Below are 25,723 nucleotides of genomic sequence, written 5' to 3'. Positions count from 1 at the left end.
GGGGGCAGTGGGGGTGAATGGGGACCTCATATTTTTTGAATGTAATATTTTTTAAAAATATGAATAAATAAAATAAAATTTAAAAAATAAAATAAAAATAAAAAATAAAATAGGGATCAGATGTGGCTCAAGCCATCGAGCACCCGCCTCCCACCTGGAAGGTCCCAGGTTCAGTTCCTAGTGCCTCCTGAAAAAAACAAACAACAAGCAAAACAAATGAAAAAATCAACTCAGGGAAGCCAATGTGGCTCAGTGGTTGGTGCTGGCTTCCCACATACAAGGTCCTAGATTTAATCCCTGGCTCCTGATACCTCAAAACAATAATAATAATGATATGACTTCCAAGAAAATAGCAGACTAGAAAGACATAGCAGACCAGAAAAATAGCTAGAAGGCAGGGAGAAATGGCCTGGAAAAGTGTTCTAGGGTTTAGGATACCAGGGGAAGGCTGGACATTGCTCAGAAGAGAGAGGCACGAAGCAAAAGAAAACTGGGAGTTAAAGCAGCTGTAGCTGCTGGTGCCTTCCCCCACCCTATAGACAATTTTGAGTTCTCCAGTCTCAGGCTGGGGGCTGCAAACAAAGGGGGCTGCAGGAATCCACCTTCCCAGGAAACAGGACAAGAAGTCTGAGGCTGACAGCTTTTGATGTATAAATTTGGTCTGCTGTGTCCCACAAGCCCTTCCAGGTTGGCAAGGGTTGCACCACTTTTGCCCTGGGAGCCCACACAGAACTACAGAAATCTAGCCTCCTCAAGCACTCTCCCACTGACCAGGACTGGTTGTTGAGGATGCAGAAAGGAGTAGAATTATTTCCAATCCAGGAAGAGATGGGGCTGCAAGCAACGGTTGGAGAGCTGCCTCTGTGAAAATTTGAATTGCAAGGCTCTTAGGCGTCAGGTAGAATCCTTTATCACATTGATCTGGTCCGTGTTCAAAGAACATGCTCTGACCAGGCTTTGAACTGAGAGGGTTGTTGAAGAGCGCCATCTGCTGGCCAACCAAGGAAGTGCATGGGAGGAAGTTAAAAGTACTTAAAGGGGAAGCAGACATGGCTCAACTGATAGAGACCATCTACCATATGGAGGGTCCAGGGTTGGATCCCTAAGGCCTCCTGACCCGTGCTGTGAGCTGACCCATGTGCAGTACTGCGGTGCACAAGGAGTGCTGTGCCACACAGGGGTGTCCCTGCATAGGGGTGCCTCATACGCAAGGGGTGTGCCCACAGGGAGAGCTGCCCCATGTGAAAAGTGCAGCCACCCAGGAGTGACGCTGCACACAGGGAGAGCTTATGCAGCAAGATGACACAACAACAACAAAAAAAGATGTAATTTCCTAGTGCCACCAGTAAGGCAAGTGGACGCAGAAGAATACACAGCGAATGGACACAGAGAGCAGACAATGGGGGGGGGGGGGTAAGGAGGAGGGGGAAATAAATAAAAAATAAATCTTAAAAAAAAAATAAAAGTAAGTGAGGTTTTTTCCTGCCTTGGCAGTCTCTCTCCCCAAGGCCCTAGGAAGCGGGTCTGCAACCCATTACTGGGGTCCAGGACCTGGAATTGAACAACTAACAGGGACAGTCCTAAAGACCTAGAACAGGTTGAACCAAAGAACAGCAGTAACACTCAGCCTCCTGCCATTAAATCCCTATGAAAGATAATCAGATGCCTATAATCCTGAGAGACAAAGCCTATACCTATAGCCTATTTCATTACTATTTAAATAGTAATGAAATTGTTCTACAGTTTTCTGTGGTGATGAAGGCACAACACTGTGATTATGCTAAAAGCCACTGATTGTACACTTTGGATAGATTGTATTGTATGTGACTATATAGCAATAAAACTGCTTTAAAAATAAAATACTCAAGCTGTAAAAAAAAAAAAAAATCCTCAAGGAGATACCATTTTATACTCACCAGAATGGCAACCATTTAAAAAATGGAAAATAAGTGTTAGAGAGGATGTGGAGAAATAGAAATATTTGTTCATTGTTGGTGGGTATGTAAAACTGTGAAGCTGTAGAAAACAGTTCAGAAAAGTTAAATATGAAACTACCACATGACCCAGCAATTTCACTTCTGGGCATACCCAAAAGAATTGAAAGCAGGGACTTGAAAAGATATTTGCACACTGAGGTTAATAGCAGCATTATTTACAGTTGCCAAAAGAGGAAAGCAACCCAAGTATTCATTAACTGATGCCCTAATAAAGAAAATGTAGTATATATATGCAATAGAATATTATTCATTTGTATAAAGGAACAAAGTTCTAAAACATGTGACAACATAGGTAAACCTTGAAGACATCATAGGTGAAATAGGCCAGACATAAATGGACAAATACTGCATGATCTCACTGAAATGAAATAATTAGAATAAGCAAATTCATAGAGTCAGAAACTAGAATATAGCTTACCAGGAGCTGGAGTGCTGGTAGGGAATGGGGAGTTAATGCTTAATTGGTACAGAGTTCCTTTTCGGAGTAATGGAAAAGCTTTGGTAATGGGTGGTGGTGATGGTAATCCAACATTATGAATGTAATTAACACCACTGAATTGTATATTTGAAAGTGGTAAAGGGAAAATTTTAGGTTGTATATATGTTAACTAAAATTAAAACTAAAAAATTCATCAGACTGTACAACACAAATTGTGAACCCTAATATAAAGTATGCACTGTAGTCAGTAGTATAATTATAATAATATTATTTCATCAGTTTTTTAGGAAGTACCAGGGATTGAACCCAGGACCTCATACATGTGAAGCATGTATTCATTTACTAGCCTGGGCAGTGGCCATGAACGCTGGGTGAATGATCTCCTGCTCATACCCAGGGCTGTCCAATGATTCTGATGATGCCCATTTGGAAGCTGAAAGCCTCTGATGTCCACAGGTTGAGAGGCTGATGCTCCAAGCAGGAGCTGGCCTGCCCATTCCTCTTGGAACCCTCAGAGGCCTATGGGGCCTTTCTGTGGCTGCACCTCATCTCCCCCACTCTTGGTTTCTCAATTTACTCCTTTGAATCTTTCCAGAAACTGTCTTTGGAAGTTCTGAAACAAAGGCCACCTGGTGACAAAAACAAAACAAAACAAAATAAATAAAACCCTGAAACCAACATTTCTCAGAAAGACTTATTTTGGAAGAATCATTACCCTCTTCCACTTCATTGGAAAGACTCCATCACTCATGGTTTTCTCCAACTGGCATCAGTCAAAACAAGTAGAGCCTGGAGCACCTGATCTTTTTGAGAGTGTTTCAACACCTCAATGTTGTTCATATATCACTGAGAATAAGAATAAAATGTGCTTTGGGGAGGGTCCGGTGAAGAAAGAGTGAGAAAGGGCTGAAGCAGCTGCCGGGATTGTGTTATATGTATCTCTGTCTTCCCCAGAGCCTGGCACAGGGCCTGGCCCTGAGTAGGTGCCTGGATGTGATTTTCTAGCTCAGCTTTTCCTAGAACCCCCAGACATTTACCTTCCTTGGGTACTTATACGGAGCAGTCACCCTTTTCACATGCTCCTGGAGTTCCCGGGTTAGTTCCTCTGGATCATGAGATAAGAAGGTTGGAGAAAGGACTATAAATGCCTTTACAACCTGCCAGGAAAAAATAATAAAAGAAAAGGAAAAGGATCCAGGCTTGTATAACAAACCTTTTTTCCTTAATCTAACCTTGTGAATAAGGACTCACATTTACCAGCCCAACATCTCACCAGCTCACATCTTACCAGCTTATATCTATGGTTCTTTGGGGGAAGTCAGCAAAATGGACACCACCAATTTTTCTGTTGCCTGCCTTTCCAGGATTTATTATTGGGAGCATTAGCTTTTGTGGACTGATTTCAGACCCTTAACTATTTCCCAAACTATTCTTCAGACCTGAAATGACTTTAGGAGCCAAATTGCTTCTCTTAAAATGCAGAGAAAAGCTTCACTAACTCCATAGGGCAAATTATTTCCAGGTTTTCCTGAGGAGGAAGGTAACTAGGCATGGGATTGGACAGGCAATTGGGAAAAATGCAGCCACTGTCTAGCCTTTTAGAGAGTATTTACATCTCTCAAGACATGAGGGCAATGCTTTACCCAAAGGTAAGCATTACGGTACCTCACAGGTCCTCATATGCATGAGCCTGTGGTGGCATTCAGACCTTGAGGGACCTGGATGGGGGTGAGATGTGGGGGAATCTGGACCTTCCTGCTTACTCTGTTGGGTGCTCAAAGGTTTGAGACTAGGAGAACAGATGCTTGGCTGGGCTAATTACCTCCCCCCTGACAGGGTCCGGGCTGCTGACCACAGCGGACTCTAGGACAGCCGGGTGCTCGGCAAGGGCATTTTCCACTTCAACAGGCCCGATCCGGTAGCTAGAAGAGAAAAACAAACCCTTCAAAATGGCTTCCCCTCCCCAGGTCCCTGGAATGTTCAAAGGGAGGGGAAAGAACAGACAAACTGACCTTGAGGAATTGATCACATCATCATTTCTTCCCACGAACCAAAAGTAGCCATCCTTGTCCATGCAGGCTCGGTCCCCTGTTATGTAAAAGCTCCCTCATTCTGCTGCAGCTGTCTTCTCAGGGTTGTCCTGAAAGTGAAGAAAGTACATGAAGGACCATCTGGACACAGCCACTCAGGCCAGCAACTACCCGAGCTGCCCCATGCAGGAGGCTGATGTCCCCATAGGAAGTCCAGGAGTCTCCAAAGCCCAAGCTGCCAGAATTCCTCACTGCACAGGGAGCACCAGTGACCAGGGAATTTGTAGGCTTCTTTTAATTGGAAAGAAGCTTCCAGGAATTCATTGAAGGTAGCCACCCATGGCCACCCTTAGAAAGGGGTCATAGGACGCATAAGTGAATGCAGGGATATGGTCCTGTTTTTAGAATAAAGAAACACAGTGAGGCTCTTTAAGCTCAGAAATCACAAATGGTGGAAAGGGAGGAGTGGGCCATAAAGTCCTTTATTGGGGGTGGGCACAGAGAGGAAAAATTCAAACTCTGATTTTTAAAGTAAAAAGAAAGTAAGTGCTGATGCTTGCAACAACAAGGATGACTCTCAAAAGTAATCTTTAAAAGTTATTTTTAAAAGACAAATTAATTTATAGTAACAACAAACTAGTAATTGCCTGGGACTGGGAGTTGGAAGGATTGACTGCAAAGAGCATGAGGGAACTCTTAAGGGTTATTAAAATGTTCTCTATCTTGATTGTAGTGGTTGGCATATGTATACATTTGTCAAAATTCACTGTTTTAGTTTCTTCATTGCTGAAGTAAATATCATGTAATGGGTTGGCTTAAACAATAGGAATGTATTAGCTCAATTTTGAGGTTAGGAGAAGTCTAAATCAAGGCATCATCAAGGAGTTGCTTTCTCCTCAAAGACTGGCATTCTGGGCTATCTGCCTGTGATCCTTGGTCCTTGGTTGCTCTGGAACATAGCAATGCACACATTCTAGCCTCTCCCTTCTCTTTCAGGTTCTGTTGACTTTCAGCTTCTTGCTTCCAGTTTATCATCAGGAGGTCACAAAATCAAGAAACTGACATCTCAGGGAATAAAACCCAGAGTTAATATTTTAAAATATTAAAATGTACAGTGTGCAACAAAAGAGAATAAGAGAAACAAAGAAACAGGAAATGATGGCCTGCCCAAAGGAAGAGGATAAAAATTCAGAAAACACCAACAAAGATGAGAAGAATGTGGACATACCAAAAAAGCATTTAAGAAAATAATATTAAAAATGCTCAGGGAGATGAAGGAAAATAGAAAGAACTAAAGGAGATCAGAAAAACATGAACAAGCAATATGAGAGGTTTAGTAAAAAGGTAGAAAATTTTAAAAGGAAATAAACAGAACTGGTAGAGTTTAAAACCACAATAACTGAAATGAAAAATACCCAGGAGGGGTTCAAAAGCAGATTAGAGCTGGCAGAAGAAAAAATTAGTGATTTTGAAGACAAGTCACTTGAAATGAGTTAGGCTGAGAAGCAGAAAGAAAAAAAATATTAATAGTGAAAATAGACTACAGCACATCTAGGACACCATCATACATACCAATAAACAAAGGTAAAGGGCAGAAGGAATAGTCAAAGAAATAATGACAGAGAACTTCCAAAACTTAGCAAAAGACATGAATATGCACAACCAAGAAGTTCAGAAAACCCAAACAGGATAAACAGGAAGAAAAACACCCCATCATATAATGATCACTCTATGATATACAAAAGGTAAGGATAGAGTTCTGAAAGCTGCAAGAGAAAAGCAACATGTTATGTTCAAGGAAGTACCAATTAGACTGAATGCTGATTTTTCATCAGAAACCATGGAGGCAAAAAAGGCAGTTGACTGAAATACTTAAACTGCTGAAATGAAACTACTGCCAGCCAAAACTTTAATATTTAGTGAGACTTTCTTTCAAAAATGGGGGAGAGATCAAGACATTCTCACATAAACAAAAGCTAAGGGAATTTATCATCACTAGACTCTAAAAGCAATGCTAAAGAGAATTCTTCAGACAGAAGGGAAAGGGACATAAGACAATGGTTTAAAGTGGCATCAAGAAATAAAGACTGGCAGTAAAGTTAACCATTTGGGTAATTACAAATGCCAGTATTATGGTAATATATTGTTTGGTATTTAATCTCATTTGTTACTTCCTACAGGTGCTAAGATGAAATACTTAAAATGTAATGATATATATATGTTTTTGGACATACAGTGTATAAAAATGTAAGTGGTAATAAGTACAAAAAAATTATGGAGGGACAGAGAGGTATAGGAAAAGTATATGTGCATGCTATTGAAGTTAAGTTGGTATCAAACCAAATATGATCGTTATGTATTTAGAATGTTAAATTTTAACCACATGGTAACCACAAAGAAAACAGATGGGAAATATATCTCAATAGAAATGAGAAAGCACTCAATATGGTAAATGAAAAAAAATCAAATACGAAAGTAGGCATTAATGGAAATGAGGGACAAAAAAGGCATAAGACAGGGAGAACCAGCAAGATGGCAATAGAGTAAGGAGCTCCTAGAGTCAGCTCCTGCTACAGGGTAGTTAACAAACACCCAGAGCTCTCTGGAGCTAGCTGAAGCACCTGTTTGGGGGTTCCAGGAGGCCAGAAGAGCATCCTACAACATCCTTGAAGGAGTGGAAAGAGGAGACTGCCCATCTGCAGAGAAGACTCGTAAGTAGAGTGCTCCATGCCCTGGAGGCCTGTGCCCATCTTCCACTAGAGGCACAAGTCGCCTTGAGAGCTGTTCTGTGGCTGTAATTGAAAGCTCCACTTCCCCAAAATGGGGGAAGAAGAGACGGTTGGACACCAGTTTCAGCTATGATGAGGAAATTCAGTGGGCTACAGTATAATCCTGAGAACAGCTAAAGTTTGAGCCTGTCCAGGTAAGAAAGAGGCCGGGAGCTGCCATCTTAACTCCATGCCTGGCACGAGGGAAAGTGGGGTGGACTTAAAATCCCAGTGCTGGTGGGCACTGGCTTCCTCCCATCCAGATCATATTGCAGTTCTAGCCCCAGTGCCATCTCCAGCAGGGAGGAAGCTGTGGGGTCCTGTGCCAGCCTCTCCAGGAAATTACCGGTCAAGCCACGGAGGTTGGTAACCATCCTATTCTGGCGGCACGAGCCACCCCAGGAGCTGTTCTGTAATGGGAATTGGAAGTTCCATTTCCCTGAAACAGGGGAGAAGGAGACGGTTGGCTGCCAATTTCAGCTAGTGAATGGGAGACTTGGCTGGCTAAAAGATAACCCTGGGAAGAGCTGGGGTGAGAACCAGCCCAAGTCAGAAAGAGGCCAGTAGCTGCCATTCTGACTCCACCCCCAGCCCAAAGGGAAGCCGGGCTGACTGCAACTCTCAATGTTGGCAGGAACCTGTTTCTTTCATGCAAATCAGCCTGCAGCCCGCCTAGGCTTCATCCCCGCTTCTGGTGGGGAGGAGGCTGAGAAGCCCTGCACCAGCCTATATAGGTAACTGCAGGTAACTTTGGCAGACATAGACTGAAAATCAGAAGTCTACCAGGCCAACTGCAGATATCTTGGACCCACACTGCATAGATTGCTGCCCATACCTGCAGCTCCATCCCTGCCCCAGGCAAGGAAGAAAGGGATGTGAAACTTCATCAGTCTCTCTGGGCAACTATAGTCTAGGCCTGCATGTGGATTATTCCACAGAGCTGTGACTCTGTCCCTACCCCTGGCAAAGGAGAAAGTTGGAAGAAACTTCATTGGTTCCTGGTGCAATGAGGGCAGCTTGAGCCTCCACAGCTTATAGCACCAACTACATGCTTGGCACCTACTGCACAACCAGCAAGGGAGAAATGATAGGAAGACCTAACTGAACATGAAAACTGCACCCAGAAAAAATACTCTAGTAAGCCAGATACAAAGACATCAACAAAAAATTACAGTCCACACCAAGAAACAGGAAGCTATGGTCCAGTTAAAGGAACAAGATAAGCCTCCAGATAACATAAAGAAGTTGAGACAACTAATTATAAATGTTCAAACAAATCCCCTTAATAAATTCAATGAGATGGCTAAAGAGATTAAGGACATTAAGAAGACATTGGATGAGCACAAAAAAGAATTTGAAAGCATACATAGAAAAATAGCAGATCTTATGGGAATGAAAGGCACAATAAATGAAATTCAGAAAACATTGGAATCATAAAGTAGCAGATTTGAGGAGGCAGAAGAAAGGATTGGTGAGCTTGAAGAAATGGCCTCTGAAAGTGAACATATAAAAGAACAGATGAAGATAAGAATGGCAAAAATTGAACAAGGTCTCAGGGAAATAAATGACAGCAAAAGATGTGCAAACAACTGGTCGTGGGTGTCCCGAAGGAGAAGAGAAGGGAAAAGGGGCAGAAGGAATATATAAAGAAATAATGGTAGAAAATTTCCCAACCCTACTGAAGGACATAGATACCCCTGTCCAAGAAGCACAACATACTCCCATCTGAAAAAATCCAAATAGACCAACTCCAAGACACATACTCATCAGAATGTCAAAGGCCAAAGACAAAGAGAGAATTCTGAGAACAGCAAGAGAAAAGCAATGCATAACACATAAGGGATATCCAATAAGATTAAGTGCAAATTTCTCACCAGAAACCATGGAGACAAGAAGACGGTAGTCTTATATATGTAAGATATTACAAGAGAGAAACTTCCAATCAAGAATCTTATATTCAGTAAGACTGTCTTTCAAAAGTGAGGGCGAAATTAGAATATTCACAGATAAGCAGAAACTGAGGGAATTTCTAAACAAGAGACCAGAATTTCAGGAAATACTAAAGGGTGTGCTAGAGCCTGAAAAGAAAACACAGGAGAGAGGGGCCTAGAAGAGAATCTAGAAAAGAAGATTATACCAATACAAGTAACTAAAAGTGCCAAAAGAGTGGTGAAAATAAAATATGACAGGAATAAACTTAACCAATGATGTAAAGCATTTGTATTCAGAAACTGCAACTCAATATTAAAACAAATTTTAAAAGCTGTAAATAACTGGAAGAACATTCCATGCTCATGGATTGGAAGTCTAAATATTAAGATGTCAATTCTACTCAAATTGATATACAGAGTTAATGCAATCCCAATAAAAATTCCACCAGCATTAAAGAAAAAATTGAAAACACAATCATTAAATTTATTTGTAAGGGCAAGGAGTCCTGCATAACCAGAAACATCATAAAAAGGAAAAGTGAACCCTCATCTCCAGACTTTAAATCATAATACCTACCTTTAGTGGTAAAAACAGCATGGTATTGGCCTAAAGACAGACACAATAGACTAATGGAACCAAATTTATGGTTCAGAAACAGACCCTCACAGGTACGGTGAAGTGATTTTTGACTAGCCTGTCAAACCCACACAGCTCGGGCAGAACAATCCATAGCTAAAGAATTGGACATCCATAGCTGAAAGAAGGAAATAGGACCCTATCTCACACCTTATCCAAAAATTAACTCAAAATGGATTAAAAAAAAAAAACAACTAAAAATAAAAGCAAGAACCATAAAACTTCTAGAAGAAATTATTGGAGAATATCTTCAAGACCTGGTGGTAGCTGGTGGATTCTGAAAGGAGATAAGAGAAGCACTAGGCGGCGGACTTGGCCCAGTGGCTAGGGCGTCCGTCTACCACATGGGAGGTCCGCGGTTCAAAGCCCGGACCTCCTTGACCCGTGTGGAGCTGGCCCATGCGCAGTGCTGATGCGCGCAAGGAGTGCCGTGCCACCCAGGGGTGTCCCCCGCGTAGGGGAGCCCCATGCCCAATGAGTCTGCCCGTGAGGAGAGCCGCCCAGCGCGAAAGAGAGTGCAGCCTGCCCAGGAATGGTGCCGCTGACAACAACAGAAGCGGACAAAGAAACAAGATGCAGCAAAATAGACACAGAGAACAGACAACCGGGGAGGGGGCGGAATTAAATAAATAAATAAATCTTTTTTAAAAAAATTAAAAAAAAAAAAGAGAAGCACTGAGTGGACTACTGATGTTTAATGTATGTAGAAGTTTTAAGTAGCTTTACTATAAAATTCTGGAAATGTATAGAGTGGATGGTAACATACAGTGAGTAACAGCTAGTTTAAAAATGGGGATATGACTGAAAATGGTAGTCTAGTTATGTCGTGTCAATTGACAGAATGCTTGAGAATAATCTAGGAACTAGATAGCACCGTAAACCAAGAGGTGGGTGAGAATTGTGGTTGATAGTCCTGATGCAAGAGTGTCCTTTGTTAGCTAGAACAAATGTATATCCGTACTGCAGGGTATTGGGAATGTGGAGAAGCTTGGGAAAAATACAGCTGGAGTGACCTATGGACTGTGGTTAATAGTAATAGTATAATATTCTTGCATCTATGCAAAAGATGTACTGTGTTGATACTGAGGCAGTATGGAAAATGTGAGCCAAATATACACTATGGACAGGGTAATAATCAGATGATATTATTTTATCTGTAGCAAATGACACACCACTGTGTGTTGATAGAGGGGTGTTGTTTGGGAATTCTGCACATGTGCATGATTGTTTTATAAGTTTACAACTTCTGTTATAAAAAATATATTTTAAAAATAATAATAGGGTGGGTTGGGGAAATATACACCAAATGTAAGATAAAAACTATAATTAATAGTAAGATTTTTGAAGTGTTCTTTCATAGTTTGTAACAAACATCTCATAACAATGCAAGGTGTTGGTGGAGGGTTGATGTATGGGATCCCTGTATGATCTTATGCATGTTTGCTTTGTAAGTTCACAATTTTACTACATACTTGTTTATGTATTTTCATATATAAATGATATAAAGATAATAATCAGATTGGTTAGGGGAAAAAACTTTGTTTAGTAGTAATATTTTGACAATGCTCTTTAATCATTAGTTAAAAAGGTTTAAAAACAATGCAAGTTATTGGTCATATGGTGATATGTTATTTATGTTGTTTGATGTTATATATGTTTGTTTTGTAAGTTCACAACTATTATACACTTATCGTTTATGTATGTTTATGTATGAGTGATATATTTCAATAAATTTTTTAAAAAGGCATAAGACTTACAGAGGATAAATAGCAAAATGGCAGAAGTAAATCCTGTATTATCAGTAATGACTTTAAATATAAATGGATTAAACTCTCCAGTCTAAAGGCAGAAATTGGCAGGATGGATTAAAAAAAGCATGATCCAATTATAGGGCTGCCTACAAGAGACTTACCTTAAATTCAAAGATACAAGTAGGTTGAGGGTGAAAGGAGATTAAAAATATATATATACCATGCAAGTAGTAACCAAAAGAGAGCTGGAGTAGCTATCCTAATATCAGATAAATAGACTTTAAATAAAATCATTTACAAGAGACAAAGATGGCCATTATATACTGACAAAGGGAACAATGCACCATGAAGATGAAACAATTATAAATATATAGGCACTTAACAGCAGATCCCCAAAATACATGAAGCAAATAATACTGACAGACTTGAAGAGAGAAATCAATGGTTCTACATTTATAGTAAAAGACTTTAATACACCACTCTCAATAATGCAGAGAACATCTAGTAAAATAAATCAATAAGGAAATACAAGACTTGAGTGAGTCTCTAAGTCAACTAGACTGAGCAGACATATATGGAACAGTTCACCCAACAAAACCAGAATATATGGGAGCAAATGTGTCTCAAGTGGTTGAGTGCTTGCTTCCCACACGAGAAGTCCCGGGTTTGGTCCCCAGGCCTCCTGAAAACAAAAATAAGCAACAAGCAAACAAATGAAAAAACCAACTCAGGGGAGCCCATGTGACTCAGTGCTTGACTGCTGCTTTCCCATATATGAGCTTCTGGGTTCAATCCAGACCCCAGTACCTCAAAAACAAACAAAACAAACAAATATCTTGAGGTGAATGAAAATGAAAATATAACATACCAGAACTTATAGGATTCAGCAAAGATAGTGCCGAGAGAGAATTTTATAGCTCTAAATGCTTACACTAAGAAAGAAGAAAGACTTCAAATCAGAGACCTAACTTGAAAAATCCAGACCTAACTGGAAAAACTAAAAAATGAAGAGCAAGCCAAACCCAAAATAAGCAGAAAAAAGGAAATTAAAATCATTAGACTGGATATAAATGAAATATAAAACAAAAAATTATAATCAACAAAACCAAAAGTTGGTTCTTTGAAAAGGTCAATAAAATTGATAACCTTTTACTAGAATGAACAGAAAAAAAGAGAGAAGATACAAATACCCAAAATCAGAAATGAAAAGGATATAAAATGAACTATGAGGTTACAAGAACAACTGTGTGCCAATAAATTAAATAACCTTGAAGATATGGAAAAAATTTTAGAAACACACAAACTATCTACATTGACAAAGAAAAAATAGAAGATCTCAACAAACCAATTATTGGTTAAGAGATTAAAGCAGTAAACCAAAACCTCCCAAGAAAGAAAAGTACAGGACTGTATGGCTTCACAGGGGAATTCTACCAAACACTTCAAGAAGACTTGATTCCAATTATGGTCAAACTCTTCCAAAAAAACTGAAGAGGAGCAAACACTACCCAATTCATTCCATGAGACCAACATTACCCTCATACCAAAGCATATAAATGCAAAAATCCTCAACAAAATACTAGCAAACCAAGACCAACAGCACATTAAAAGAATTATAAACCATGATCAAGTGGAATTTATCCCTGGTATGCAAGATTGTTTCGACTTAAGAAAATCACATTAACAGAATGAGGAAAAAACACAACAACATTATCACCTTAATTGATGCAGAAGAGGCACTTGACAACATCCAGCACCACTTCCTGATAAAACATAGAACACTAAGGAGGAAACTTCTTCAACATGATGAAGGTCATATATGAAAATTCCCCACTGCTAACATCCTACTTAATGGTGAAAAACTGGAAACTTTCCCTCTAAAATCAGGCACAAGATAAAGATGCACTGTCATCACTGTTATTCAACAATGTGCTAGAAGTTCTTGCCAGAGAAATTAGGCAAGAAAAAAAAAATACATCCAAATTGGATAGGAAGAACTAAAACTTTCCCTACTTGAAGATGATGTGATCCTGTATGCAGAAATTCCTGAAATATGTACAACAAAACTCCTAGGCTAAATAAATGAATTCAGAAAATTGGTGGGATATAAGATCAACAGCCAAAAATCAGTAGTGTTTCTATACACGTGAAATGAACAATCGGAAGAAATCAAGTATAAAGTTGCATTCACAATAGTAACTAAAAGAATCAAATATCTAGAAATATATCTAACCAAGTATATATAGGACTTGTACACAGAAAACTACAAAACACTGTGAAAAGAACTCAAAGAAGAGCTTAATAAATGGAAGGCCATTCTATGTTCATGGATTGGAAGACTAAATATAGTTAAGGTGTCAATACTACTCAAAACAATTTATAGATTCAATACAAATCCAGAAATGGAAAAGCCAATCATCAAATTTATATAGCAAAGATTGGGTGTAGCTCAGGGGTTGAGCACCTGCTTCCCACGTACAATGTTCAAGAGATCCAGGTTCAATCGCTGGTATCTCCTAAAAAAAACTATATAGAAAGTCAAGTTGCCTCCAATAACTAAAACCATCGTGAAAAAGAATTAAGTTGGAGGACTGATTACAAAGCCACAGTAATCAAACCTTATGGCACTGGCACATGGACAGACATATAAACTAGTGGAATTGAACTGAGAGCTCACAAATCAGGCCTCATATTTATGGCCAACTGATTTGTGACAAAGTGGCAATGATCATTCAATTGGGAAAGAAAGTCTCTTCAACAAATGGTGCTGGAAAAACAGGATCCCCATTTGCAAATAAATAAATAAAAGAAAAGAGAAGGAAGACCCCTATCTCACACCATACACAAAAATCAGCTCAAAATCAAAGACCTAAATACAAGTGCTAGAACTGTAAACTCCTAGATAAAACATAGGGAAGCATCTTTAGGACTTTGTATTAGGCAATGGTTTTAGACTTTACACCTAAAGCACAAGCAATGGAAGAAAAAAATAGGTAAATGGGACTTCAACAACATTAAAAACTTTTGCTCCCCAAAGGACTTAATCATGAAAGTAAAACAGCAATCTACACAATGGAAGAAAATATTTGGAAACCACATACTTGATAAAGGTTTAATATCTAGAATATATATATAAATCTAGAATATATATACATATTCAACCTAACAAAAACACAAACATCCCAATTAAAACATTGGCAAAATACTTGAATAGACCTCTCTCCAAAGAAGATATACAAATAACCAGAAAGCACATGAAAAAATGCTCTACATCATTAGCCATCAGGATAATGCAAATCAAAACCACAATGAGATACCATTTCACACCCATTAGAAGGCTACTTTTAGAAAACAGAAAATAGCAAGTGTTAGAGAGCATGTGGAAAAATAGGAACACTCATTAATTGGTGGTGGCAATATAAAATGGTTCAATCACTGTGGAAGAAAGCTTGGTGGCTCCTCAGAAATCTAAGTATAGAACTACCAAATGACCCAGCTATCCCGCTTCTAGGTATATACCTAAAAGAATTGAAATCATGAGCTTGAACAAATATTTGCATACCAGCAGCATTATTCATAATTGCCAAAAAATGGAAGCAACCCAACTATCCATCAACTGATGAATGGATAAATAATGTGGGGCATATACATGCAATGGAATATTATTCAACTGTAAAAAGGAATGAAGTCCTGATAACATGCAACAACATGGATGAATCTTGAAGACACCATGTTGAGTGAAATAAGCCAGACACAAAAGGAGAAATATTATATGATCTCACTGATTTGATACAATTAGAATAAGCAAGCTCAGAATCAGAATCTAGAATAGAGGATATCAGGGGGTGGGGTGGGGATTGGGAAGGGAAAGTTAAGGCTTAAAATATATAGGGTTCCTATTTGGAACGATGGGAATGTTTTGGTAATGGATGTTGGTGATGGTAGCACAACATTGTGAATGTAATTATAAGCACTGAAATATATATCTTAATATGATTAAAAGAGGAAATGTTAGATTGTGTATATGGTAACAGAATAAAATTTTTTTTTTGTTTTTGTTTTTTTCAACTCTATAGATTTTATTGTCATATCACAGTTCTCACTTAATCAAACAGTATCATTCAAATCCCACCCAGAAGCAAGGACAAAGGCAAAAGGGCAAAAGGTGGAAACAATTCACATGAGATTATACTTGGATAAACTTTTCACACTTAACACTTCCATGTTGATTATTTATTAGCACGGAAAGTAGAATAAGGCTCTTCTAGGGGAAAAAAAGGAAAAAAATAGCTTTAATCAAGTAAAGAAGAAGAATGGACTATACAATTGGTAAATGATATCTAGTACCTGCCACACGAGGCTGGTAAGAAAATCTCAACAAATTAATGTAAATTTTCCAATGGCCCCTTATTTACAGAGCAGTTAAAAATGATTTAGAAATTAAATCTATTTTGCATATTAAAAATACACTTCAAATTTACCAATGGATCCAACAGATTACTTAAATTATAACATTTCTTAATTTCAATTTTTGATTACTTAAGTTATAAAAATAAACTCTATCCATTAAAACATTTGTGGTATTGGTAAAAGATTACTTAGAAAATTATTTGTCACCTCAACGTTCTATGTCCAAAACTAAGAACTGGAAATTCCTAGCTCAGGAATCCATTTTAAAAATGAGGTACTATGTCAAGACAATGTCATTTTTTAATTTCATAAGATTTCTGTCATGGCTTGAACTTTCTGAACCAATATTAATTCATCACCATCAAGTACTCCCACATTACTTTTATTTACAGAGCTTTCCTTGGAGGGAGTTCCTTGATGTTCTCAGAATGAGAATTAAAGGTTTTCTTCCTTTTGAACATTTATAGAGTTTCTATCAGGAATGCATCCTCAGATGCTTCTGTAAAGATGAAGGCCACTTGAAGGTTTTCCCACATTGGTTGCATTCATAGGGTTTCTCTCCACTGTGTGTTCTCACATGTTTTAACAAGGATGAGGACCAACTGAAGGCTTTCCCACATTTTTCACATTTATACAGTTTCTCTCCAGTGTGTATTCTCACATGTCCCCGAAAGGATGCAAGCCAACAAAAGGCTTTCCCACAATACTTACATACATATGGTTTCTCTCCCGTGTGAGTCCTTTCATGATTTCTAAATGAACTAGGACAACTTAAGGCCTTCCCACATTGTTTACATTCTTAAGGTTTCTCTCCAGTGTGCATTCTCAAGTGTCCTTGAAAGTATGCAAGCCAACGGAAAGCCTTCCCACAGTACTTACATTCTTAAGGCTTCTCTCCACTGTGAGTCCTTTCATGTCTTCAAACAGAACTGGGACAACTGAAGGCTTTACCACATTGTTTGCAATTATAGGGTTTTTCTCCAGTGTGCATTATCATGTGTCTCCTAAAGGCTGACAGGCAAATAAAGTATTTCCCACATTCCTTACATTCATAGGGTTTTTCTCCAGTGTGAATTCTCTCATGTATTTGAAAAGACTAAGGATAACTGAAGGCCTTCCCACACTGTTTACATACATAGGGTTTCTCCCACTGTGCATTCTCACATGTCCCTGAAAAGATTCAAGGCAACTAAAAGTTTTCCCTCAACACTTACATTTATAGGGTTTCTCTCCTGTGTGAGTTCTTTCATGTCTTTGTAATGAACTGGGACAAAGGAAGGCTTTCCCACATTTTTTACATTCGTGAAGTTTCTCTCCAGTGTGAGTTCTCTCATGCCTTCGAATGGAGGTGGGACAACTGAAGGCTTTACCACACTGTTTACATTCATAAGGTTTCTCTCCATTGTGCATTCTCACATGTCCTTGAAAAGATTCAAGCCAACTGAAAGTCTTCCCACAACACTTACATTCATAGGGTTTCTCTCCTGTGTGAGTTCTTTCATGTCTTTGTAATAAACTGAGACGACTGAAGGCTTTCCCACATTTTTTACATTCATGGGGTTTCTCTGCAGTGTGAGTCCTTTCATGCCTTTGAATGGAAGTGGGACAACTGAAGGCTTCCCCACAGTACTTACATTCATAGTGTTTCTCTCCAGTGTGGTTTCTTTCATGTTGCTGAAAGGACTGGGAATAGCTGAAGGCTTTCCCACATTGCTTACATTTATATGGTTTTTCTCCAGTGTGAATTCTCTCATGTCTTCAAAAGGACTGAGGATAACTGAAGGCCTTCCCACATTTTTTACATTCATAGGGTTTCTCTCCAGTGTGAGTCCTTTCATGCCTTCGAATGGAAGAGGGACAACTGAAGGCTTTACCACACTGCTTACATTCATAGGGTTTCTCTCCATTGTGCATTCTCACATGTCCCTGAAAAGACTCAAGGCAACTAAAAGTTTTCCTACAACAGTTACATTCATAGGGTTTCTCTCCTGTGTGAGTCCTCTCATGTCTCTGTAATGAACTGGGATAAAGGAAGGTTTTCCCACATTTTTTACATATGTGAAGTTTCTCTCCAGTGTGAGTCCTTTCATGCCTTCGAAGGGAAGTGGGACAACTGAAGACTTTACCACACTGTTTACATTCATAGGGTTTCTCTCCATTGTACATTCTCACATGTCCTTGAAAAGATTCAAGCCAACTAAAAGTTTTCCCACAAGACTTACATTCATAGGGTTTCTCTCCTGTGTGAGTCCTTTCATGTCTTTGTAATGAACTGAGACAACTGAAGGCTTTCCCACATTTTTTACATTCATAGGGTTTCTCTCCAGTGTGAGTCCTTTCATGCCTTCGAATATAAGTGAGACAACTGAAGGCTTTACCACACTGTTTACATTCATAGGGTTTCTCTCCATTGTGCATTCTCATATGTCCTTGAAAAGATTTAAACCAACTAAAAGTTTTCCCACAACACTTACATTCATAGGGTTTCTCTCCAGTGTGAGTCCTTTCATGCTGTTGAATGGAAGTGGGACAACTGAAGGCTTTCCCACAGTACTTACATTCATAGCGTTTCTCTCCAGTGTGGGTTCTTTCATGTTGCCGAAAGGACTGGGAATAGCTGAAGGCTTTCCCACATTGCTTACATTCATATGGTTTTTCTCCAGTGTGAATTCTCTCATGTATTCGAAAGGACTGAGGATAACTGAAGGCCTTCCCACATTTTTTACATTCATAAGGTTTCTCTCCAGTGTGAGTCCTTTCATGCCTTCGAATGGAAGAGGGACAACTGAAGGCTTTACCACACTGTTTACATTCATAGGGTTTCTCTCCACTGTGCATTCTCACATGTCCTTGAAAAGATTTAAGGCAACTAAAAGTTTTCCCACAACACTTACATTTATAGGGTTTCTCTCCTGTGTGAGTCCTCTCATGTGTTTGTAATGAACTAGGATAAAGGAAGGCTTTCCCACATTTTTCACATGTGTGAAGTTTCTCTCCAGTGTGAGTTCTCTCATGCCTTCGAATGGAGGTGGGACAACTGAAGGCTTTACCACACTGTTTACATTCATAGGGTTTCTCTCCATTGTGCATTCTCACATGTCCTTGAAAAGATTCAAGCCAACTGAAAGTCTTCCCACAACACTTACATTCATAGGGTTTCTCTCCTGTGTGAGTCCTTTCATGTCTTTGTAATAAACTGGGACGACTGAAGGCTTTCCCACATTTTTTACATTCATGGGGTTTCTCTGCAGTGTGAGTCCTTTCATGCCTTTGAATGGAAGTGGGACAACTGAAGGCTTCCCCATAGTACTTACATTCATAGCGTTTCTCTCCATTGTGCATTCTCACATGTCCTTGAAAAGATTCGAGCCAACGGAAGGCTTTCCCACAATACTTACATTCATAAGGTTTCTCTCCAGTGTGGGTTCTTTCATGTCGTCGAAAGGAATGGGAATAGCTGAAGGCTTTCCCACGTTGCTTACATTCATATCGTTTCACACCAGTGTGAATCCTTTCATGTCTTCGAAAGGAAGTGGAACAAATAAAGGCTTTAGTACATTGTTTACATTCATATGGTTTCTCTCCATGTGTGTCATCATGTGTCTTCCTAAGGATGAGGGATAAATACAGTCTTTACCACATTTCTTACAATTATATGGCTTCTCTCCACTGTGGTTTCTCCCACATCATGTAAGACAGGAGAACTCATTGAAGATTTTTGCATACTGCTTGCATTCATAGGTTTTATATACAGTGTGAGTCCTTATAGGTCAAGTGAACCAATAGCAATGAGTAAAGATTTTTCCACAAAATTTACAGAAATGGGATTTCTTTCTGCTGTGAGTTTTCATACGCATTCTCAGGTAGGAAGGTGAAGTGCAAGTCTGCCCACATTTCTGGTATTCATGCGATCTGTGTCCGGTATGAGATCTGATATGCCACTTAAGTAATGCATGATGCATGAAGACTTTTCCACACTCACTGCATTCATACAGATATACTCCAGGGGTTTTATTGTACAGATTAAGGTTTGGAATCTGGATGAAGGTTTCTCTACACTTATTACTTTTATTGCTTTCAAGGACTCTCTGCACCATCTGATTTCTGCTAAAAATGAGAAGTATATTACTAATGGCTACCTTCGTAAAGACTTAATACTTATTTTCATTGAAATTTTAGGCTGTCACATGGCTGAATTATCAGAAAGTTTAATAAACAGAGTACTCTATAAGAAGGCATGAAAATAGTCATTAGGTTTTTTAATACATGGTGTTTCCTAACATTGTTTCCAACTGAACTCTGTTATATATATATATGTCAATTTAAGACAACATTTTTGGTGAAAATTCTAGAATAAATTTGAAGTTAGGCTTATGTACTTTGTTTCTTTGTATAATTTCATGATCAAACAAGATTCTTTTGGAATACTGCTTTTTCTTTGCATGCAACTCACCTTAGGTGTTTCCCTTGGTTTTTGTGCTAATATCCATTGTTACTGTCGTTCCAACTTCTTCCTAAAGTGCATACCCAGAAATCATTTCTTGAGAACTTTGCTGTTATCTGTTCCTTGGACATGTTTTGCCCAAAATTACTCTCCTGGGAAAATGATTCATTGTCTTTAAAGTGAGTCTCACCATCTACTGAGGAAAGGTTCCTGAAGGTTTCAAGCATCACCTCTCTGTAGAGGTTCCTCTGAGATGAATCCAGCAAAGCCCACTCTTCCAGGGTGAAATTCACAGCCACATCCTCAAAGGTCACTGAGTCCATTTCCGCCTGCCGAGGCCCCCGGCCCGTACAGGGGACGGACAGGACTACGGGGGCGCGGGCAGGGCCTCCCAGGGCCACTCCGGGCAGGAGAGACCAAAAATTTTTTGAATAATTGATGGAACTACATTGCACAAACAGGGAATCCTAAGTTAAACCATGGGCTTTAACTAATAGTAAAACTATGAAAATGTGTTATCATCAATTGTAACAAATGTTCCACACCTATGCAAGATTTTGGTGGTGTGGCAAATGGAAATCCTGTATTTTATGAATGATTGGTCTGTAAACCCACAACTTCTCTAATACAAATATATATATACATATATATATAAAAGAATCCTATAAATCAATTAGAAAAAAATGAACAACTCAATAAAAATGGGGAAAAAAACACAATGAACAGGCCTTTCCAAGAAGAGGAAATACAAATGGATAATTAACATATGAAGAGATGTTCAAGTTCATTAGCAAACAGGGAAACATAAATCAAGAATACCATGAGATACCATTTACACTCAAGATTGTCAATCTACTACAATTTATTTTACATTTCCCCTAATTTGGCCATTGAGATTCTCCCACCCACCCACTCACCCACTCATTTTTTCCATGGTTATAAACAATGCTCAAGTGAACATCTTTGTATGCCAAACAGTTTTTGCAGTCTGAATACTCTTCTTTGTAGCAATTCTCAAAGATAGAATTCCTGAACCAAAATGGCCAGTTTCACAGCCCTGGCTATCTTTTACCAAATTACTTTACAAAAGGGCCAAACCATTGCACTCCTGTCAGAATTGAAGGAGATCACAAGTGCTCAGGCCCATGGTGACCTGATCCAAGGATTCTCTGGGAGTGTAAATCTGTACAACCACGTTAGCAAAATTGAACATTTTTTTGAAAGTTGAACATTTGCATACCTAACTATCTAATTTCATAGTTAGATACAGTCTGGCAAGCAAATTTAACATATACATACCAGAAACATGGGTTGAGTATATTTCCAGCAGCACAATTTTCCAGTAAAAGAATGGAAATAAGCTAAACTACCAAATATAGTTTAATGGATAAACGGTGATTAATTCATACAACACATTTGTGACAGTTTGAGATTATTTATGAATCCCAGAAAGAGAGATTGTTTGTAAACTAATCTATTCCTCTGTATGCGATACCCTTTGAATGCATTAGATTCAGCTGACATGTCTTGATTATATTACCTGTTAAAATTAGGGCTTTGATTGGATCATGTCAGAAGGGCATGACTCAAATTGAGTCCCTGCCCACTTTGTGAGCCTATATAAATGGAAACTCACTCAAGAAGACACATGAGAAGAGAGAGTTCCATACGCTGAAGAGGAGAGACCTTGTTCATTTTTTTTTAAATTTATTTATTTAATTATTTATTTCTCTCCCCTTCCCTAGCCCTGCCCCCTGCCCCAGTTGTCTGCTCTCTGTGTCCATTCACTGTGTGCTCTTCTACCGCTTCTATTCTTATCAGTGGCAGGAGAATCTGTGTTTCTTTTTGTTGTGTCATCTTGCTGCGTCAGCTCTCTGTGTGTGCGGCACCATTCCTGGGCAGGCGGCACTTTCTTTCCCACTGGGCCACTCTCCTTATGGGGCATACTCCTTGCACGTGCCATGCATCAGCACTGTGCATGGGCCAGCTCCACATGGGTCAAGGAAGCCCAGGGTTTGAACCACGGACCTCCCATGTGGTAGACGGACGCCCAAACCACTGGGCCAAGTCTGCTTCCCAAACTTGCTCATTTTGATCCTGCCATGTGACAGAAAGGAGAAGGTTCAAACAGCTAAAGCCCCATGAAGAGAGGTGAGACTTTTGCCTGATAGTTTGCAGCCAAAGAGAACAGGGTAATCTTTGAAAAGTAGAGGCTGCTCTGGCTGGCCCTCCTTTCCTTTCACATACAAGCAGTCCCCCAGGGGATCAGGCCGGAGACAGGAGGGGCTAGCCTTCTTGGGGGAGGTGAGGCTGGGTGTAGAGGAAGGGATTCAGAGCTCCAGAGCATAACTGAAGCCCTGACAGCCCATTGGCCCTGGGAAGGAAATGCACCAAAGCAAAATTGAAGGAGTATGATGCAGTCACAGAGAAGAAATTTTTTCTCAGATGTTTAGTGTCATGAAAAAGTTCAAGACATAATTTAATTCTAAAGCATGTGGTGTGCAAGCTTTTATTAATGGCATGGTGACAATTACATGTAAAGATATATCTTGAAGGACTTTTGCACAGATTTCATTTCAAAACATGTATTATTTGTATGTTATAAAATTACACATATCCTATAGAATTAATGGAAAATGAAAACCAAGAGTGACAAAAGAGCATAGTCCCACCACTAAAATTATGATATAATCTTTAGGAATTTTCCTTGCTTATTATTTATATACATGTATACAAATGTATTATCTATAAAAATGAGCCATATTATACATATATTTCTATAACCCAATTTGAATTCAGTTACTATATCATGGATATCTCTCACAAGAGTAAAATGATATCAGGTCAAATTGCTTCATAATATTCCACTGTGTGACATAGAAGAGGTGGCATTGGATTGGGATAAGTGGACATGGTGGCTGATGGGTATGGGGAAAGGCAGGAAGAGATGAGAGGTGGAGGTGTCTTTGGGACATGGAGCTGCCCAGGATGGTGCTTCAGAGGCAATCACCGGACATTGTAAATCCTCACAGGGCCCACTGGATGGAATGGAGGAGAGTATGGGCTATGATGTGAACTAATGTATATGAGGTGCAGAGGTGCCCAAAGATGTACTTACCAAATCCAATGGATGTGTCATGATGATGGGAATGAGTGTTGCTGGGGGGGGGCGGGGAGAGGTGGGGTGGGGGGGTGGGGTTGAATGGGACTTCACATATATATTTTAATGTAATATTATTACAAAGTCAATAAAAAATAAATAAATAAATAAAAAATATTCCACTGTGTGGCTATAATATTATTTGCTTAAACAATTTCCCGTTGTTAGAAATTTAAGTTCTTTTTTCATTTTATTCATTTTATTTCTTTCTTCTTTGCTTTTCTTTGGTTTTATAAAGAATACTGTAATATAATTTATATAACCAATTTCCTGGGTTTGGAAATTTAAATAGTTCCTCCACATTTTTTGTCTGTTGTAAACAACACAGTATTGAACGTCTCTCATTTGACAGTTCATTTCCTTAAGAAACAACTCTGGATATAAAATTGACTTAGATGTATTTGGCTCTTTGGGAGTGACCAACTTGAATTGAAATGTGCATGCTGAGGAGAGAGGATGAGCTTGACCACTCATCATTCACAGCCTACCTCTGTTCTGACATTCTGTTACCTTTCACAAGTGCCATGATTCTCATGAAGAGATTTAATATTTTTTTCTTAGTTAAAAATGAACTCACTAAACATAATGTTTTCTAGATCACCCAGGTTATAGCAGGTATCAGTCCATCATTCCTTTTCATGACTGAATTATATTGCATTGTATGGGTAGACCACTTTTGTTTACCTATTCTTCACTTGATGGACATCTGAGTGGTTGTCACCTTTTGGCTACTGTGAATGGTACTGACATTAACATTTCTATACAAGTATTTGTTTGAGTGCCTGTTTTCAGTTCTTTGGTGTATGTATGGCATTTTCTTTGGGGTAATGAAAATATCTTGGACCAAAGAAAGGTGACATTTTCACAATATTGTGAATATATGAAATGACACTGAATTGTACACTTTTAAATGGTTAATGGTTAATTTTATGTCCTGCAAAGTTTACCTCATAAAACAAAAAAGATCCCAAACTGCTGGTGCTGGTGTTTGGAAAGAAAATTTGAAGGGAAGGTTATTGGCCAGCAAGTATCTCTACAAATTACTCTAGCATTCAATGGAATTGTCACAGATCCAGAAAGGTTGCATATTCTGTTATACTTTATGGACTTTTATGCCACGTATCATCCATCCATCTATCTATCTATCTATCTATCTATCTATCTATCTATCTATCTATCTACCTATCTATCTATCATCATCATCTATCAATAGTTACAAATACAGGGATTTATGAATATCATAGACATTGTCCTTCCATTTACTCTCTATCACTTCACTGTCTTTTATTTATCATCTGTTTCCCTCAACTAGAGTGTAAGTTCTGTGAGTCCCAGGGCCACATGTTTCCTGCTCATTGGTGTACACCTAGTGGCATGAAGCACACACTCAGGAAATAATGAATGAATAAGTTCCTCAGGAAGATCAAGAATTTACCACTGCCTACAAAAGTGATCACAAAGAAATACCTTTAAATGTTAACATTATCTCTGCTTGGTGTGATTACTATGGTTTTTGGTTTTCTGGAGGTAAGTTTCTGGGATTTTAAGTAAAATTCAGTTAGAGACAATTTCTCTAATAATCACAGAGAAAAACACTAAAATACAAATAACGGATACAACATCCCAAAAACAAATGGGCTATTTACCTGCTAGCTTCAATATCATAGGTGACTGACAGCTTAATATCCATACCAGATGGCACTTCCATAAGGCAGTCGTCTTCAAGCTTGGCAGCACATTCAAATCACCTGGCGAACATTAGGCTGGTGTGGGGGCTAAGCATTAATTACTGTTAAAGATTTCCAGGTTTTTCTGATGTGCAGTCAAGTTTGAGAGCCATTTCAGCAGATTTTTTAGAGAGGATTTAGAAAAGAGAAAACCCATGATAGATACAAGAGTGGGTGTGGTGGCTTGGAGCTAGGCAACTCAGAAAAACATCGTCTTAAACTTAATCCATTCCTGTAGCCCAAATGAATCCGGTTGGGCTTTAATCCGTATGATTGGAGTCCTTTATAAGCAGAGGGAAAGTCAGACAAAAAAAGCCCCAGGGAGCAGCCGGAAGCTGGAAGTCAGCAGAGGCAGAAGAAAGGCCAGGAGAGGCCGCCATGCACACTGCCAGGTGACAGAGAAGCCAAGGACTAAGGATTGCCGGCAGC

At 39.1% G+C, this 25,723-nt stretch overlaps 2 protein-coding genes and 1 long non-coding RNA gene across 3 annotated transcripts in view; all 3 read right to left on the bottom strand.

Annotated features, from left to right (window-relative positions):
• Nucleotides 1–3,364: 3,364 nt before the first annotated feature.
• Nucleotides 3,365–25,723, bottom strand: part of LOC101416094 (acyl-coenzyme A synthetase ACSM5, mitochondrial-like) — a 31,153-nt gene continuing 8,794 nt past the window's right edge. The window contains 3 exon segments of the mRNA XM_071211473.1: nucleotides 3,365–3,593; nucleotides 4,259–4,358; nucleotides 4,449–4,576. Of these exon segments, the coding sequence (XP_071067574.1) occupies nucleotides 3,453–3,593; nucleotides 4,259–4,358; nucleotides 4,449–4,576 (369 nt within the window). The 3' untranslated portion in view covers nucleotides 3,365–3,452.
• Nucleotides 15,772–19,441, bottom strand: LOC131275615 (uncharacterized). Its single transcript, XR_009183026.1, has 2 exons — nucleotides 19,362–19,441; nucleotides 15,772–15,817 (listed from the first exon to the last, which is right to left on the bottom strand). It is a non-coding gene; the product is annotated as an uncharacterized lncRNA (long non-coding RNA).
• Nucleotides 15,826–19,368, bottom strand: LOC139437419 (zinc finger protein 709-like). The gene has a single exon (XM_071211341.1). It carries the CDS (start codon nucleotides 19,303–19,305, stop codon nucleotides 17,722–17,724), a length of 1,584 nt encoding a protein of 527 aa, XP_071067442.1. The 5' UTR covers nucleotides 19,306–19,368; the 3' UTR covers nucleotides 15,826–17,721.

The sequence above is a fragment of the Dasypus novemcinctus genome, chromosome 23 (assembly GCF_030445035.2).
Source record: "Dasypus novemcinctus isolate mDasNov1 chromosome 23, mDasNov1.1.hap2, whole genome shotgun sequence".
Taxonomy (NCBI): domain Eukaryota; kingdom Metazoa; phylum Chordata; class Mammalia; order Cingulata; family Dasypodidae; genus Dasypus; species Dasypus novemcinctus.
The sequence above is the reverse complement of the archived record's forward strand: the minus strand, read 5'-3'. Positions and strand labels throughout refer to the sequence as shown.